The sequence below is a fragment of the Salminus brasiliensis genome, chromosome 12, assembly GCF_030463535.1.
Source record: "Salminus brasiliensis chromosome 12, fSalBra1.hap2, whole genome shotgun sequence".
Taxonomy (NCBI): domain Eukaryota; kingdom Metazoa; phylum Chordata; class Actinopteri; order Characiformes; family Bryconidae; genus Salminus; species Salminus brasiliensis.
This window is the reverse complement of record NC_132889.1, coordinates 3,267,353-3,285,034: the sequence shown is the minus strand read 5'-3', so window position 1 is coordinate 3,285,034 and position 17,682 is coordinate 3,267,353. Positions and strand designations below refer to the sequence as shown.

The window sequence follows — 17,682 nt, the reverse complement described above, 5'->3', positions numbered from 1 at the left end:
TAGCACCTAGCAGTGCCATAGCAACCACTAAAGATACCATAGCAACACTGTAGCAACCACTTCACTTCCACTTCACAGCAACAACATAGCAATCCTCTATGATACCTCTGATACTTTAGCACCTAGCAAGTCCATAGCAACCACCTAACAACCTCATGGCAACCACTAAGGATACCATAGCAACACCGTAGCAACCACTTCACAGCAACAACATAGCAATCCTCTATGATACCTCTGATACTTTAGCACCTAGCAAGGCCATAGCAACCACCTAACAACCTCATAGGCTGTTCAATGCTCCAACGCTCGCTGTTTTCAAACCCAGACTGAAGACCCAGGCTGAAGTGTAGTGCTGAGTATTATGGTCTTCATACTGACGTCTGTATTTAGTCGAATCTAAGCTTAGAGGGAGCTTTTTGATTCTAGCCGACTCAAAGAAATAGAAACTGGATGGTTTCATGCCAGTAGTACAAGTGCCAGAATTACCGCCCTCTGGCTTTGAGGAGTTGTAGTGCAGGATAAAAGCCCACTTCCTTCAGGAAGCACTCTCTGAATAATGAATAGGTCGGGTTCGTTGTTGATTTTATAATCTGGGTTTAATGAACAAAACCCAGATTAAAAACAGCATCAGATTTGGTTCCATCCTTATCTCTTCTAATAGTACGACTTGAGCGCTCCAGTTTCTTTAAAGCTTGTCCAAATTTGCTATGAAAGGTCACTTTGGATGGCAGAATATGGATAGGTCCATTAAAAAAAAGTCAGGGAACCCGTAATGTCCCGTAGGCTCCCGGCGCTCTGACTGTATCATTCACTAGTACACGTAATTGCTGGGCGCTTTTGCCCTTTTGCCAGAACCTGGCAAAAGTTTCAGTGAGTTTCAGTGTCAGATTGCGTGTCTCCACAGCTTTCATGGCGAGCGAGGGGCTCGGCTCAGCTCTGTGTGCTTGAACTAGCGTCGAAAGTGTGTGCGACTCCCCCACTCACACACTCGCGCCATATGTGCTCACTCACGCCCACTCAATCCCCCTGAACTCGCTGACTGCCGGCCTGGAGCTGTGGAGTGTGCTGCACTCGATTGTGGCTAATTGGGCTACATTATTAAAACAAAGTACAGTTCATTAGTGCGGAATTACGCTGTTTAACGATATTAATAGTATGTAATGGAGGTGGAATTGGATTGGGGAGGTTTATGCTCTGGGAATTCTGCTCTACACATGCTGGTTTTGGCATCGTTGGGGATGAAAATACTCCAGAAGAAGATTGAAGACGACGGCTGGAGCATGATGTCCGATTCTTCCCTCAGTTCTGAATATTTGCTGCAGAACTCGAGATCTCGTACTTCTCGAGACTTGGACTGAGGGTCTTCAGGTAGCAACAGTATTTTCCCCATGGGATTAAATGCGGTGCATTTGGGGTACCACAACAACCATTAAGTAACACCATAGCAACTGCCTAGCGACACTATAGCATCCATCTTTCAACACTACAACACCCATTGACCAAACACTTCACCACCTGGGATACTATAGCAACAACCTGGCAACACTTTATCGCCCAACTACCAAACACCATAGCAGCCACCTAACAACCCCAATAGCAACCATTTGGAATGCCATAGCAACTGCCAAACAGCCACAGAGCAACACCCCAACAAACAAAACACAACTTTATAGTAACCATCTAGCCACACAATAGCAGCCACCTTGCGACACCTTAACAACTGCTTAGCAACTTCATTACACCACAGCAATCGCCACTAAAACACTATAGCAACCATATACCAACGCCATAGCAATCACCTGTGATACCAAGGATACCATAGCATCACTGTAGCAACCGCTTCACTTAGCAACAACATAGCAACCATCTAGGATACCTCTGATACTTTAGCACCTAGCAAGGCCATAGCAACCACCTAACAACCCCATAGTATGGATTATACCATACCATAGTATGGATACCACAGCAACACTGTAGCAACCACTTCACTTAGCAACAACATAGCAACCATCTATGATACCATAGCAACACCATAACCACCCAAGCATCAAATTAGCAACACCATGGTCACCCTTTAGCTGCATCATAGTAACCACCTTGGATAATATAGTAACTATCCTGCCACACAATAGCAACCACCTGGAGACACCTTAGCAACTCTTTAGCAACACAACAGCAACCGCCTAACACTATAGCGACCACTTAGCAATTCCATAGGAACCTCCTAGCAACACCATAGCGATTGATACAGCAACCATGTGGAATACTTCAGCAACCACCTGAAATCAGGACATCCACCTTTTTTAGCCTGGGGTCTACATAGACCTCTTTAGAGGCTCCTTTAGCTTGTATCTGTGACTCAGAGGGAGTGAGGCCTGACTGACTCCGACTTTGTTTCTGCTTCTGTTTGCAGGACCCCCCTCTCCTCCCCGCAACCTGGTCTACACCCTCAAACAGTCCACCCTCATCCTGGAATGGGCAGCTCCCAATGACTCTGGTGGACGAGGTGACCTAAGCTACACTGTGGGCTGCCGGCGCTGCGTGGGCCCTCCACGTGCCCCTCAGACCCAATGTGAACCGTGCGGGGCCAGCGTGGGCTTCGTACCTCAGCAGAGTGGCCTGACGGAGCGCACGGTCACTGTGGTCAACCTGCTGCCCAACTCCAACTACTCCTTCAGCGTGGAGGCCCGGAACGGCGTCTCGGAGCTGCTGCCCAACAAACGCTTCTACACCCAGGTCAACGTCTCTACTAGCCTGCCAGGTACTCCCCACACACCGAGAAGCTTCTGAGCCTCACCATAGTGACCACCAGGCAAAATGATGGCACTCATTGGCCAAAACACTTTAGCAATGCCATAGCAACCACCTGGGATACTGTAGCAACAACCTAGCAGCCAATAATCAATTTAATAGCAACTACCTAGCAACCACTGGGATAAAACAGCACCTGCCTATCAGTCCACCAAGCAACACCCTAGCAACCAATAATCAATTTAATAGCAACTACCTAGCAACCCCAATAGAAACCACTTGGGATAAAACAGCAACTGCCTATCAGTCTGCCAAGCAACACCCTAGCAACCAATAAGCAATTTCATAGCAACTACCTAGCAACCCTTATAGCAACCACTTGGGATAAAACAGCAACTTCCTATCAATCAACTAAGCAACACCCTAGCAACCAATAAGCAATTTCATAGCAACTACCTGGCAACCCCAATAGCAACCACTTGGGATAAAACAGCAACTTCCTATCAGTCAACTAAGCAACACCCTAGCAACCAATAAGCAATTTCATAGCAACTACCTAGCAACACTAAAGCAACCATTTAGCAACACCATAGCAACCACATGTGATACCATAGCCACACTATAGCAACCCACAAGAACCACTAAGCAAATTACTCTGCTGACTAACTGCTGAGCTACCGGCACTGTCGAAGTACTGACCATAAAAACTCGTGTCTGAGAGAGTGAAGTGGAGCGACTGGTGTTGGGAGGAACAGAAAGGTGAAATGAGAGGCCGGTTCTGCTGGGTTTGGACTCGTAGCCAGATAGCTAGGCTTAGATAAGTTAGCTAGCAGGTTAAACACCACATCACAGGCTGTTTTCCAGCTAACTCAGGCTCAGATCCCACCGGTTTAGAGGATAAAGCCTCATATCTGAGAGCACAGAGTCTGTTCCACTGTTTTCAGGCTCATTTAGTTGACTGGCTCATCCAGGTTTGCTTGCTCTGTCTTTGAGTCGAGCTCACTGGTGCAAAACCCGCAGCTATGGTGGGCTTGTTTTATTTTTATTTATTTATTTTTTTTTTTTATGGTGGACCCTCCCCACCCTGTGTCTCTCCCAAATGCACATGGGGCCATGAGCTTATTTGAGCTTATTCCGCCCAAGCGTAAACACATTAATCAATCAGGACTGCATCGTTTTTGACCAAGATTATGCTTATTGGGTCATTTGAGAGTCTAGATTCAGTCAGAACATTATACACATACAACCTACTGTGTGGTTCTGTGTAAAGGGGAGTAAAGGGGACTTTTTTGTGTCCAGTAAGCTTTAAGTGGTCAAAACAAATCTGCAGGAGTCATTACATGAAGCACCATTTATCATCACAGCTTTTGTTGTTCCTAAAGCAGCTTTTTCTCAAGTGTTGCTCCTCATCCGTTACTGTTGCAGGATTGTGATTTGTAACAACACCGGGGGAAATATTTTGGGAGCTTTCCTACCCTCCACAGCTATTACTGTTGACCCGTGTTGACCTCCAGCCTCCGTTAAGAGCTCCAGTGTTGTGCTGCAGTGGGAAAATAGCCTGCCCTGCTATCAGATTTGCTCCAAAACACAACATTTTCATTTCCTACCTATAATACCAGAGCAGAGCAGAGCGGGCGGCTCTGTTCCCTTCCAATTGACCGGTGCGGCTTTTCTTTTGTTTGCAGTAAACTTCTTTCTGCCGTGAAGCAGCTTAAGAACAGCTTAGCGGGTCTCGGTTTCATGCTTTGTGTCTGTGAAATGTTTAGGCTTGATTTACTGCAGAATGGACAGTTTACTGGATTTTCCCCTTCATATAATACACTGCTCAGACAGGCTTTACTGTACATGAGCTGTTGCTCATGTGTCTTTGGTTCTTTACATCACATCGTATTGAAAGTAGCCTGCAGTGTTTGTTTTTCACCACCTGCCATAGTGTGCAAGCCCCAAAACAGCTCTGACCCGTCAAGGCATGGGACCTGCCAAAAAAAAGTGGGACCTGCCCATACTGTCATCACTATTGGCTGATTCAAAAGATGCTCCGACCCAAATCTGCTTTCTAACAGCATCCATGATGTTGTTTTTGGCTCTTTACATCACATTGTAGTCAGTGTAGCATATATACACACCTCCAAAAGACCTCCAAATGAGGTGCGCACCAGGCTACGGGGTAGGGTGAGGCGTAGGCTATGCATAAATTGGCCTATAGACTAAATTGGGAGAAAATTGCAGCCTTTGTAGAAATCTGATAACAATTAATGCTTCAGATCTTTTCAGAAAATCAGGAATCTAAGATTATGTTCCCACCTTGAACCCCAAAACCACACCACACACACACATCCAGACCAACCCCCTTAATTAATGCAAGCATCGTGGATAGACATGCATTCTCCTGCAACGAAAAAAGGTCGCTGCCCTTGACACTTGTCCTTGGCCAGCTTTAGCTCCAATCGATGTACAGTGCAGTCGACAAAACAATGCTGAAGCCCATCAAAAGCTGTATTTAACAGGAGCCTTGGTGCCTAATACCCCCTTAATTCTTTAATCTTCTCAGACCCTTGCTTTGTACCTTCAGTCATTATCAGCAGCTCATGGAAAGCTGGACAGCTCCATGTTCGCACATTGTGCCTGCCTAATATTGTGCAGGTCCCCCTCCTGCCACCAAAACAGCTCTGACTTGTCAAGGCATGGACTGCACAAGACCTCTGAAGGTGTTCTGTGGTATCTGGCACCAAGACGTTAACAGCAGTGAGGTGGGGCCTCCATGTCAGCGCCCATGACCCTGTCGCCTGTCCTCCAGGTGTCCTCCTTTGGAGCGCTGACCATCTACATACCAGGAACACCCCACAAGACCTCCCTGACCTGCCTGTCGTCTAGCCATCACAATTTTACGCCCATGGCGCCCATGACCCTGTCACCTGTCATCCAGGTGTCCTTCCCTGATGCGCTGACCACTGCATACCCCATGGAACACCCCATGTTTTGGAGATGCTTTGACCCTCCGATCGTCTAACCATTACAATTTTACGCCCATAGCGCCCATGACCCTGTCACCTGTCCTCCAGTTGTCCTTCCTTGGAGCGCTGACCACTGCATAACCCATGGAACACCCCACAAGACCTGCCTGATGTTTTGGAGATGCTCTGACCCGCCCGTCGTCTAGCCATCACAATTTTACGCCCATGGCGCCCATGTCTCTGTTGCCTGTCCTCCAGTTGTCCTTCCCTGATGCGCTGACCACTGCATACCCCATGGAACACCCCATGTTTTGGAGATGCTTTGACCCTCCGATCGTCTAACCATTACAATTTTACGCCCATAGCGCCCATGACCCTGTCACCTGTCCTCCAGTTGTTCTTCCTTGGAGCGCTGACCACTGCATAACCCATGGAACACCCCACAAGACCTGCCTGATGTTTTGGAGATGCTCTGACCCGCCCGTCGTCTAGCCATCACAATTTTACGCCCATGGCGCCCATGTCTCTGTTGCCTGTCCTCCAGTTGTCCTTCCCTGATGCGCTGACCACTGCATACCCCATGGAACACCCCATGTTTTGGAGATGCTTTGACCCTCCGATCATCTAGCCATCACTATTTGAGACGCTTCACCTTTAAGAACTCACCGGACCCGGTGCTGTCCTCTGAGCGTGCCGGCTGCCTGGTGATGCCGTATCGACGGTGGCTGGCTTTGCTTGTATCGGAGGAGACTTGTGTCCTAACCATTCTAGTGCTGGGAGCATAGCTAGTGCTAGGGGAGCTACGAACTGGTGGGTTAATTAGCAGTACCAAATTTGGATGCATTTATTCTATTTTAATACATTTTTAAATTTATATATATATATATATATATATATATATATATATATATATATATATAAACTGCTCTGGCAGCCTCTAATGTTCATCTGGCCTTTTTTCCTCGGAGCAGTTCAGGATTGACGGCTCCGTATCACAAGCTGTTAAGATGCTCGTTAGGATGCTCGTAGAGCTCGCCTCGCTGGGAAGGCGATATGTACACTTTCTGCTCAATTAGATGGAAATCGAGATTAAAATGATATCATAAGCTCACTCTGTGTGAAGATAGTTGCCTTTATTTTGGCTCCGCGCCATATTCAGTAATCACAGACATGCTTTACTGCTGGAAAACTGTAGAATGGAAATTATGGAGATTAATCCTAATGACATTTATTATTTTTTTTACCTGGGGAACGCAGTCTACAATCCGAGGCGCATTTTAACAGATGTTTGCAGTTTTATGTAAGAACTGGACCGAATGCAGTCATCCAAGATGGTGTGTGTGTGTGTGTGTGTGTGTGTGTATAAGCGCCGTTCATGTATTTTTAATCATGTATATTGCTTTTTTTTTTAAAGCAGGACTCGAAGTACTGGGCTATATCAGCCCTTTTTGTTCTTATTTGTGCAGTCATATGTGTACGTTTCATATGTGCGCGTGTTGTGTGTGAATTATGTGTGTGGGCAGGTATTACTGTACTTGTAAGGACCAGACGTCTACGCACAGTGTAATTAGATGGGATTATGTCAATAGAAGGTCCTCACAAGTATAGTAGAACCAATATTGTGTGTGTGAGGCCTAGATGCAGTTCAGCGCTGACCAGTTACAAAATGAGGTTGTATAAGAGCAACATCTGGAGGCGAACGAGGCTGTGCTGAACAGCTGGTGCGTGCGGAGGACAAGTACACGCTCATCCTGCATGAGACCCAGGCACTGGAATGACCCACACTACTGATGCATGGGTCACCATTGTCTGACCAGCAGCCATCTCTTACGACCTGGCTTACAACACTGGATCTTGCAGTGTGAGCCTGGCTTTACCCCGTGGCTTTGAGGATGGAGGAGTGTTTGAATGAGGGTCTTTACACTAAATGTCAGATTGACTGTGTATCGGTCACACACACGGGTCAGGCCCTCAGGCAAGGAGTGTTGGATCTAAGCAGGTCTGGCTTGTGAGCTGACCGCGTCTCTCCCCACACACCGGCGTGTACACACTCGCGCTCTCCGCAGAAGCGCTCGCCGATCTTTTGTGGAGTCTTTAAGCTTGAGGCCCAAATAATTCCGTAAGCAGCTCTCGTGTTAGCTCTCTGTAAATGGAGCACTTCTCTCCTCATCAGGGCCGCGGAGCTGACGGCACTCGGCTTTTTCATCAGCAGTGAATTGCGGGGCATTTATTTGGCACTCATCTCCGGCTCCTTTCATCATTTCCATACACGTCTGCTTCCAACTGCTGCTAACTGCTCCCTCTCAGCCACAACTGCTGCCTCTCTCTCTCTCACTCGCTCTCTCCTCTTGCTTTTCCTCTCTCGCTCTCTCCTCTTGCTTTTCCTCTCTCGCTCTCCTCTTGCTTTTCCTCCCTCTCTCTCTCTCTCTCTCTCTCTCTCTCTCTCTCTCTCTCTCTCTCGCTCTCCTCTTGCTTTTCCTCTTTCTCTCTCTCTCTCCTCTTGCTTTTCCTCTCTCTCTCTCTTTCTCTCTCCTCTTGCTTTTCCTCTCTCTCTCTCTCTCTCTCTCTCTCTCTCTCTCTCTCTCTCTCTCTCACTCGTTCTCTCTCTTCTTGCTTTTCCTCTCTCTCTCTCTCTCTCTCTCTCTCTCACTCTCTCTCTCTCACTCTTTCTCTCTCCTCTTGCTTTTCCTCCCTCTCTCTCTCTCTCTCTCTCTCTCTCTCTCTCTCTCTCTCTCTCTCTCTCTTCTTGCTTTTCCTCTCTCTCAATCTCTCTTTCTTCATCTTGCTTTTCCTCCCTCTCTTGCTCATACTCTCTCTCTCTTGCTCTCTCTCTCCTCTTGCTTTTCCTCCCTCTCTTGCTCGCACTCTCTCTCTCTCGCTCTCTCTCTCCTCTTGCTTTTCCTCCCTCTCTTTGTCTTTCTTGTTCACTCTCTTGCTCTCGCTCTTCCTCGCTGTCTCTCTCTGGCTTACTTGTTCAGTTTCTCTCTTGCTCTCTCTCTCGATTCCTCCTCTCTCACCGTCTCCTGCTTGCTTGCTCAGTCTCATTCTCTCTCTCTCTCCTCGCTGTGTCTCTGTTTCTGAACTTGGAGGGTCACCGATCTCTTCTAGACAAATGCCAGAATCGTACCTTTTGGATGGACCTCATTTAAACGCTGAAGCTAAAACTGCAGCTCCATTAAGCTCCTGCTCTGTGTCCTGTATTAAACTGGACCGCAGTGACCGAGGGGACGCACAGGAGAGCACTAACGAGTTTTCTGTAGTTTGAATGAACCAACAGTTAGAAGTAATGCAAACAGCAGCACACTGCTCTTAGCGGTGGGGACGTCTAAGGGTTAAGTAAAAAAGGGCTCCAGGGTTTTAGTGTGTTAGCTTTGTGCATGCATGCACGTGTGTGTGTGTGTGTGTGTGTGTGTGTGTGTGTGTGTGTGTGTGTGTGTTTTTTTTGCATCAGGCTTGTGTTTGGCCTTGCTCCCCGTGCTCCCCGGCAGTATGGCATAAAAACCAGAGCTGACCTTTATGAATAGTGCATCAGCAGCTTTGAGGTGAGGCCACACTCGGCCTATCATGTGCCCGGCTAACGGCGCCCTCCGTGCTAAACCTGTTAGCCAGCCTCCCTCCACTCCTCCATCCTCCCTTTCTCCGCTCTCTCTCAACTCTCCACTCTCTCTCCACTCCTGATATTGAAATCCTGAGCCCCATTTGGGGATAAGGGCGAGTGATATTTAGCCGAGGTAAAGAGAGAGAGAGAGAGAGAGACTGAGAGGGCTGTAAGCTTCAGTAATGATTCTAATGGCTCAGAATGAAGGACCTGGCCTGGCCTGGCTAAGGGTTTAAGAGTGGCTGCCTGTGGATGAGAGGAGAGCACCCTGACCAATAGGATTTTCCCCAAACCACCCAGAGGGGCTTTATCGGGCCAGAGCAGGCCCAGGGGAGGAGGGAGGCAGACTGGGATAGGGGCAGGCCCTCAGGGAGGAGTGTAGAGTGGGTGGACATAGAGAGAGAGAGTGAGAGAGAATGTTATTAACTCTAGCTCTGCTATTACTGTCAGTGAGTGTTAAGCTATTGACAGTAAGAACACTCTCTTTTTACACTTGCTGGTGGTTCTGCTTGATACGGTCATGCTAATAAAATGCTCCTAACCTGAATTAGGGCAAAAGAGAGAGAGCATTGGGTGTGGGTTAGAAGTTGCCCTAGGCCCTAAGGGTGGTCTCCAGCCAAATAAACACAAACATTCATGTGTATGAGCCAAAGAGAGTGTTTGTGTGTGTGTGTGTTTTTCCATTATTGTCTTGGCTATGCAAGAAAATCAAAGATAAGCGTGGTAGCAGCCTCTGCCAGCATCCTCATGAGCAGCAAAGTAATCCAGGCTGTGCTGTGGAAGCTCAAAGATCTTGCCATAACGAGGATTCCATTGGTTTGAGTATCCCAGTAAGCAGTCTAGGATGAGCTGTGAGGAACTAGACGCCTCAGTGTACCATCCAGACACTGTACTAGTCTTTCTCCTCGCAAACTCCGCACCAAACAAGAGCAAGAACATCACAGCCTATCTGAAGTCTGCCAGGCTCTACTCATTCAACTCTACTCCTTCCTCAGCAAAACATCTCCAAAATGTGAAGCATGGTGGTGGCAGCATCACATTGGCAGGGACCAAAGCATCTCTGGTGTTGCGTAATAGATAACACCACTACCAGCCACTGAGCGACCACACCATGTGGAATACTGGGGTTCGATTCCTGGTCTGGGTGACTATGCTGCGCTACAACAATAAGAGTCCTTGGACAAGACTCCTAACACTACATTGGCCCACCTCTGGAATAGGAGTAACCTTGTAAGTCGCCCCGGAGAAGAACGTCAGCTAAATGCCGTAAATGTAATGTAAATCTCGGACTCATTAAAACTGAAGGACGATGGTGCGAAATACAGGGAGATACTGTGAGACAATGAGCTGAATCAAAAAACCTGAAGCTTGGTAGCCCAGGGCTACCACGACTTGGCGCCTTCACATCTCACCTACCTTCTTTGGTCCAAACCAAAATAGCTGGTGTGAAACGTGCCAGAGGACCACGGCCCAATCCGAAGAACCACAATCCAAAGGAACTGTGGTCTTGGTCCACAGTTCCATTTGTTGGCAATGTTAGCAACCAGTTACAGGAAGTTAAGACAGGCTTCACCTTTTAAACAATAGAAGAAAAAAAGAACCGGGACCTGAGCACATGTTGTCGATTATATCTGACAGACATGATATACCTGTCGCATGACGAGAGCCTTCATCTGGTGAATTTAAACTCTTCTCACGCTCTGAGCTTGAAGTTGGTGCTGCTGGTAGTACTGCTGTAATTTCTGCAGTTTAGAAGAACCTGCTAATTCGATTTTCCAGGGGAAGGTCCCCGCCCAATTGAGACACTGGACCCAAACCTGGTTATAATGATATGGCTGATTGGTGTGTACATATACAGGCTTTATATGTGTATATATATATATATATATATATATATATATATATATATATATATATATATATATATATATATATATATATATATATATATATATATATATGTGTGTGTGTGTGTGTGTGTGTGTGTGTGTGTGTGTGTGTGTCTGGCCACTGTGTCGATATTGCAGATGGAATACAATTCATCTGCCCAGTAGCAGAAGTCTCGTATGACTCTCATATTTACACAAGGAACAGAACCCCCCCACCCCTTTTTATTACGCTTCCATAATATCCTGGAATGACTCGAAATATGATATTAAATTTTCATCAAATGCGAAGGTTTCATAAAAAAAAAAAACATTCATAAGAAGGTAACTCTTAGAACTGGGGAAGGCTGTGTTTTGGCCAGGCACTGTTTTTTGTACATTAACCCAATCTTACCCACTATAGTGGAGATCCATGCAGGGTCTTTGGGCCAAGCTAATCAGTGTGTGTGAACACAGTGAAGTGAACACGGCCTCTGACTGCTTAAGGCAGGCAGTATGACCTGGGATTCAAACCAGTGTTCCTCAGGCCACTTGAACCCTATGGCTTTTTGAAATGCCAAAAATGGTCAAAAGGCTGGTTCCTGTAGCAACCGAGTCTGGAGGTGATGAGCTCTAGCTAATCCTCTAGTCACAGTCTAAGTCATCATCGCATTTTACCGCCTCACCAGCTTTGACTAGAGCTTTCTCTGGTGGGCGGGGTTTATGTAAATTATGACATGACAAGACAAGGCTTTGATGTAACAGGTTTTGGGTTTTAGCCTTGGTCTGTTTTCCGGCTCGGTTTTGGTTCTACTGCATGCTCTTTTGGATGAGGAACAACCAAGTTGATTGCTCACCTGCCCCTGAAAATATTCTATGTATAAACACAGCACACACACACACACACACACACACACACACACATTACTTATACATGTTGTAATAGTGGTCTAAATGTCAGATTAGAGATATCCATATGCCTCTCTGGCAGATCAGAGCAGAGAGGGGCAGATGTGCACACTGGCCTGGATTTTATGCTTTGATGGATTGCCCCCCCCCCCACCCCCCTCCCACACACACACACAAACACATACACACCTTCACACACACATGCATGTACTGTATCTCTGTGTCATGGAGATGTGGCTGTGTGTGTGTGTGTGTGTGTGAGGAGGCTATCAGTAAGGGGGATTGACATTTCAGTATCTTCAGAGGATGCAGGCTGCCTGCTTTAGCCCCCCGGCCCCTGTGGAGCTCTCTGGGGCCCGGGGCCTCCTCAGGGCCACAACAGAACCACTGCAGCCAAAGGGAAGAGAGTGGGGAGTAAGGGGATGACACGGGATGAAAGACAGCAGGGCACACGGCCGAGAGACATAGAGGGATTTGTGAGGATCTGGCATCCCAGTGGGTTTTCTGTTTTCTATCATCATCATCATCATCATCATCTCTCCTCTCGTCTTTTTTCTCCTCTTTCCTCCACTTCTCTTTTCTCTCCTTTTGTTTCTCTTTGCTTCTCTTTTGTTCTTGTTTCTTCCGTCTCTACTCATCTCATCTCTTGCCAGCTTTTCCTGTCTCTGTGCCGCTCTTCTCGTGTCTCTGGGCCGCTCTTCTCGTGTCTCTGGGCCGCTCTTCTTGTGTCTCTGGGCCGCTCTTCTCGTGTCTCTGGGCCGCTCTTCTCGTCTCTCTGGGCCGCTCTTCTCGTCTCTTGTCTCTGGGCCGCTCTTCTCGTCTCTTGTCTCTGTGCCGCTCTTCTCGTCTCTTGTCTCTGGGCCGCTCTTCTCGTCTCTCTGGGCCGCTCTTCTCGTCTCTTTTGGCCGCTCTTCTCGCGTCTCCCTTCTCTCTCCTTTGCTTTGTGCCTGGTCTTGTCTTGTCCGCTTGTCTTGTCTCTTCTGTAGCTAGTTTTTGCTCTGTCTGCTCTTGGCTCTTCATGAAGCTTCACTTGAGCGAGTGACCGACTCTGAAGAAGAAACTCAGAAGAAGGAAAAACACACACACACACACACACACACTGGAGAGCTGCAGAGTGGTGTGTGTGTGTTTGGTATGTGCCTATTTGTATGAAAGCAGAAAAAATATCAACCCCTTCTCCCCCTCTGTCGCTCTCTCCCCCCTTCTCTCTCCCTTCCCCCTCTCTCTCTCACGCGCTCTCTCTCACTCTCTCTCTTTCTCTCTCTGTTTCTGTCTCTCACTCCATTTCTCTCTCTCTCTCCTGCTGAGGTCTTCTTTATACAGCTGTCAGACGTGTGTGTGCTTAAGTGCAGTTGTGTGTGTGTGTGTAAGAGAGTGAGTGAGAGAAAGAGAGAGAGTTGGGTAGAGAGTAAGATGTTGCAGAGCATTGCATTTTGTGTGTGTGTGTGTGTGAGGAGCATTAGGGGGTTGATGAAATGCTCCTGCTGTGTCATGATGAGATGGATGTGCTTATGGTTTGACTGACAGCTGTCTGTCACCACATGGGGGTGGTGTCAGTCATAGCGGTTGCCACGGTAACAGAAAGACCTCCCATATCTTTGCTCTCGTCTTTCTCTCCTGTCTTATACTGTCATAGGGAGTGTGTGTTTGTGGGTTTGTGAGTGTGTTATTATATGTGTGTGTGTGTGTGTGTGTGTGTGTGTGTGTGTAGGAGGGGGGGACCTGTTTACTATTCACAATAAAACTTTTCGGTTTAACTTTTTGCACTTGCCATGAACTTTTTGAAAGAGCTCCATTCTGCTGAGGTGTGTGTGTGTGTGTGTGTGTGTGTGTGTGTGTGTGTGTGTGTGCGCGCGCTGTCGGGCTGTTGGCTGACTGCTGGAGTTTTTCCGAAGGAAATGAAACTGCCTCATCACCGCCTGGACAGCCGCCATTCACCTCCAATCCCCTCTGAAAGAACAGCACCCAGCCTCCCCCCGGGTGGAGAGACATACAGACAGAAGGAGAGAGAGAGAGAGAGAGCGCGAGAGCAAGAGAGAGAAGGAAGGAAACGTGAGAGAGTGAAAGAAGCAGGAAGGTATAGGTAAAGAGAGAAAGGCGGAGGGCGAGAGAGCAGAGCTCTTGTTTTTACAGAGTAATTACAAAGTAATTAGTAACACTAATTACTAAGTACTGATACACTTAAAGGAGCAGTTCAGGAAAAAATCAGATGAGCATGATTGATCATTGAGCCCCGATGCAGTTGATCAAGCAAGACACGTTTGGTCTTTGGCGTGTTTCTTTAGCTTACATCAACAGATGCTAGGCTAACGTTGCTAAAAAACACTGCACTTGGGCTGTCACCAATCTGAAAAAAAAATCATTTATTTGATTAAAAAAATTAAAATAAAAAAAATCATATCTGAAATGTTCAGAAAAGTTAAGAATGGGAGATTCTAGGCAAGGTAACCTTGTTAACCATCACTGGACTCGAACTGTCACCTGTCTTATCTCAATATTTGACAAAATCGTCAAATGTATTGGTGACAGCTCAACTCCAGTACTTGTTAGCAATGTTAGCCTAGCATCTCCTGTTATATTTTTATTACCTTCCACACCACGCATCTAGAACCCCCCCCCCTCGCTGGAGCGCTCCACTAATACACACGATCGTATAGATGATAATAGCTGCTCTATCAGACTGGCCAGCCGCCCGTCGCCGGGGGTAACGGCTCCGATTTGTATGTTTATTCCTTTTTATTTATTTAATTCTCGCCATCGCTGGGATACCGTGTGTGTGTGTTTAGTATTGCTGGCCGCGCGGTTGTGCGGAGAACGATAGCTCAGATTATGCAGCGCGTAGACGGAACTTCCTGCCAGATAGTGTCCCCCCGGTGGGCCGCCTGATACACGCAGATTAAAGCAGGCTGAGTGCGCCCCGCCAGACTGAGGCCCAGCGACACACTGCAGGCTTTCAGTCTCACACACACTTCTAAGGCAGTGCTGCACCGCAACACACACACACTCTCAGTACGGCCTGGACTCTCTCACACACACACACACACACTAACACACATATGCAGTGTGTTTACAGTGTGAATGCAAGGTTAACTCTAACCGTAAGGCATCTCTATGCAGTTTACCGCTCACATGATCTGTGTGTGTGTGTTAGTGTGTGTTAGTGTGTGTTAGTGTGTGTGTGTGTGTGTGTGTGTGTGATGCTCCCTGCTGCTCAGGGCAAGATCACATTTCACATTCCCAGTACACATCTCTCTCTCACATTCGCTCTCTCGCTTGCTCACTCCCTTTCTCCTGCTCTCGCTCTCTCCGTCTCACTCTCTTCCCCTTTCTCCTGCTCTCGCTCTCTCCGTCTCACTCTCTCCTCCTTTCTCTTGCTCTCACTCTCTCTGTCTCACTCTCTCCCCCTTTCTCCTGCTCTCGCTCTCTCCGTCTCACTCTCTCCCCTTTTCTCTTGCTCTCGCTCTCTCTGTCTTACTCTCTTCCCCTTTCTCCTGCTCTCGCTCTCTCCGTCTCACTCTCTCCCCCTTTGTCCTGTCCCCTGCTCTCTCCGTCTCACTCTCTCCCCCTTTCTCTTGCTCTCACTCTCTCTGTCTCACTCTCCCCTTTCGCCTGCTCTCGCTCTCTCCGTCTCGCTCTCTCCCCTTTTGTCCTGCCCCCTGCTCTCTCTCCGTCTCACTCTCTCCCCCTTTCTCCTGTCCCCTGCTCTCTCCGTCTCACTCTCTCCCCCTTTCTCTTGCTCTCACTCTCTCTGTCTCACTCTCTCCCCTTTTCTCTTGCTCTCGCTCTCTCTGTCTTACTCTCTTCCCCTTTCTCCTGCTCTCGCTCTCTCCGTCTCGCTCTCTCCCCTTTTGTCCTGCCCCCTGCTCTCTCTCCGTCTCACTCTCTCCCCCTTTCTCCTGTCCCCTGCTCTCTCCGTCTCACTCTCTCCCCCTTTCTCTTGCTCTCACTCTCTCTGTCTCACTCTCTCCCCCTTTCTCTTGCTCTCACTCTCTCTGTCTCACTCTCTCCCCTTTCGCCTGCTCTCGCGCTCTTCGTCTCACTCTCTCCCCTTTTGTCCTGCCCCCTGCTCTCTCCGTCTCACTCTCTCCCCCTTCGTCTGCTCTCGCTCTATCCGTCTAACTCCCTCTCTTGTTCTCTTGCTTTCTACTGTGTTGTTCACTCTCTCTCCTACTCTCACTCCCTTTCTCTCACTCATTCCGTTTTTCCTTCTCCTGCTCCCTCCATCTTCCTTACTCTATTTCTCTTTTGCTCACTCACTCGTGTCCTTGCTCTCTCTCTCATTTGCGCTCTGTCTCTCTCTCTCTCTCTCTCTCTCTCTCTCCCTTTCTGTCTCTTCTTTTTTCGCTCTCTCTCTTGCTCTCATGCTTCACTCCCACCCCCCACCCCACCCCGCATGCACCTTTTCTCTCTTTCTCTTGCTTACTCCGTCTGTGTGTGTGTGTGTGTGTGTGAGACGCTCTGATCTGCTGTTGAGTGGTCAGTACCGTAGTGGAGTCCAGTTCTAAAAGCTTTAACTGCCTCCTATTCCCTCTGCTTCCAGTGGAGTCAGTCATCATTAGAGAGAGGAAGAGCGAGAGGAGTGAGTGAGTGAGTGAGAAAGAGGCAGAGCGAGGAAGTGAAAGAGAAAGGAAGAAGAACCTTTCACTTCCTTCCTGCTCTCGCACTCTCTCACCATCCTCTTCCTCTGGTTTCTCTCCTTCTTTTGGTCTCCCTCACTCCCTTCCTCCTCTCGCGCACTCGTTCTCCCCCTGCTCTTTCTCTGGTTTCTCTCCTTCAGTCCTTCTCTTTACCTCCTTCCTCCTCTGTTTCTAGTTTAGCTTAGCCTGGTAGCTCCAGCACAAACTACAGAAGCAAAACCCCTGACCAGTCCTGGATTTTTCCACCCAGCTATCGTTAGACAGCCGCACTCTGTTCCGTCTATTTTGTGTTTATCTGAGTGTCCAGCAGCGTCCGGGTGCTAGTGGAGATGGTGGGATGTGGGCTAATGAGCCGCACCTGTCAGCCGCGAGTTCTCCTCACCCAGATCTGAGCCGTGTTCTGGAGCTGTTCTGGAGACAGTTTCACCTTTTGACTCCGTCAGCCCTTCAGTCCGCACGCCTGCTGCTCGCCTGTTGCAGTGGAGCGGGTGGGTGGGGGGCTCGAGCGGCGGTCGGCGGGGGAGCGGCGGCGCTCATTAGCGGGCAGCCGGTAAAGCCGGGGATGAATAATGCATTGTCCCTTTGTTCTAAAGCCTCCAGACATCAAATAGAACCGAGAGACCTCTCTGAGAAGAACCGAGCAAATCTGATCTGCATTCGCTTTGATCAGATCCCAAATACAGCTCTATTACAGACACCCAATAAGTCACAACTCTGTGTGTGTGAGTGTGTGTCTTAGCAAAGAGAGTTTCAACAGTTCATACCATGTTTTGGTTTGTCAGTGTATTAAGAGAGAGAGAGAGAGGAGGAAGAAAGAAAGAGGAGGGATGAGCGAGGTGATGAGAGAAAAGGCGAGAGGGATGAGAGAGGGAGAAAGAGAACCAATGAAACTGAAAGAGAGAGAGGGATGGAGGAGAGCGAGAGAGTCATCAGTTCATACCTTGTTTTGGTTTGCCATTGCTTTAGAG

General features: G+C 48.0%; 2 protein-coding genes across 2 annotated transcripts in view; one reads left to right on the top strand and one right to left on the bottom strand.

Annotated features, from left to right (window-relative positions):
* LOC140573784 (ephrin type-A receptor 7-like) overlaps nucleotides 1-17,682 on the top strand; it is a 173,925-nt gene that overhangs the window by 118,115 nt on the left and 38,128 nt on the right. Inside the window, exon 5 of the mRNA XM_072693346.1 lies at nucleotides 2,414-2,761. Coding sequence (XP_072549447.1) covers nucleotides 2,414-2,761 — 348 coding nt within the window. The remainder of the gene's footprint in view (nucleotides 1-2,413; nucleotides 2,762-17,682) is intronic.
* rps15a (ribosomal protein S15a) overlaps nucleotides 1-17,682 on the bottom strand; it is a 336,047-nt gene that overhangs the window by 303,461 nt on the left and 14,904 nt on the right. The window lies entirely within an intron of this gene.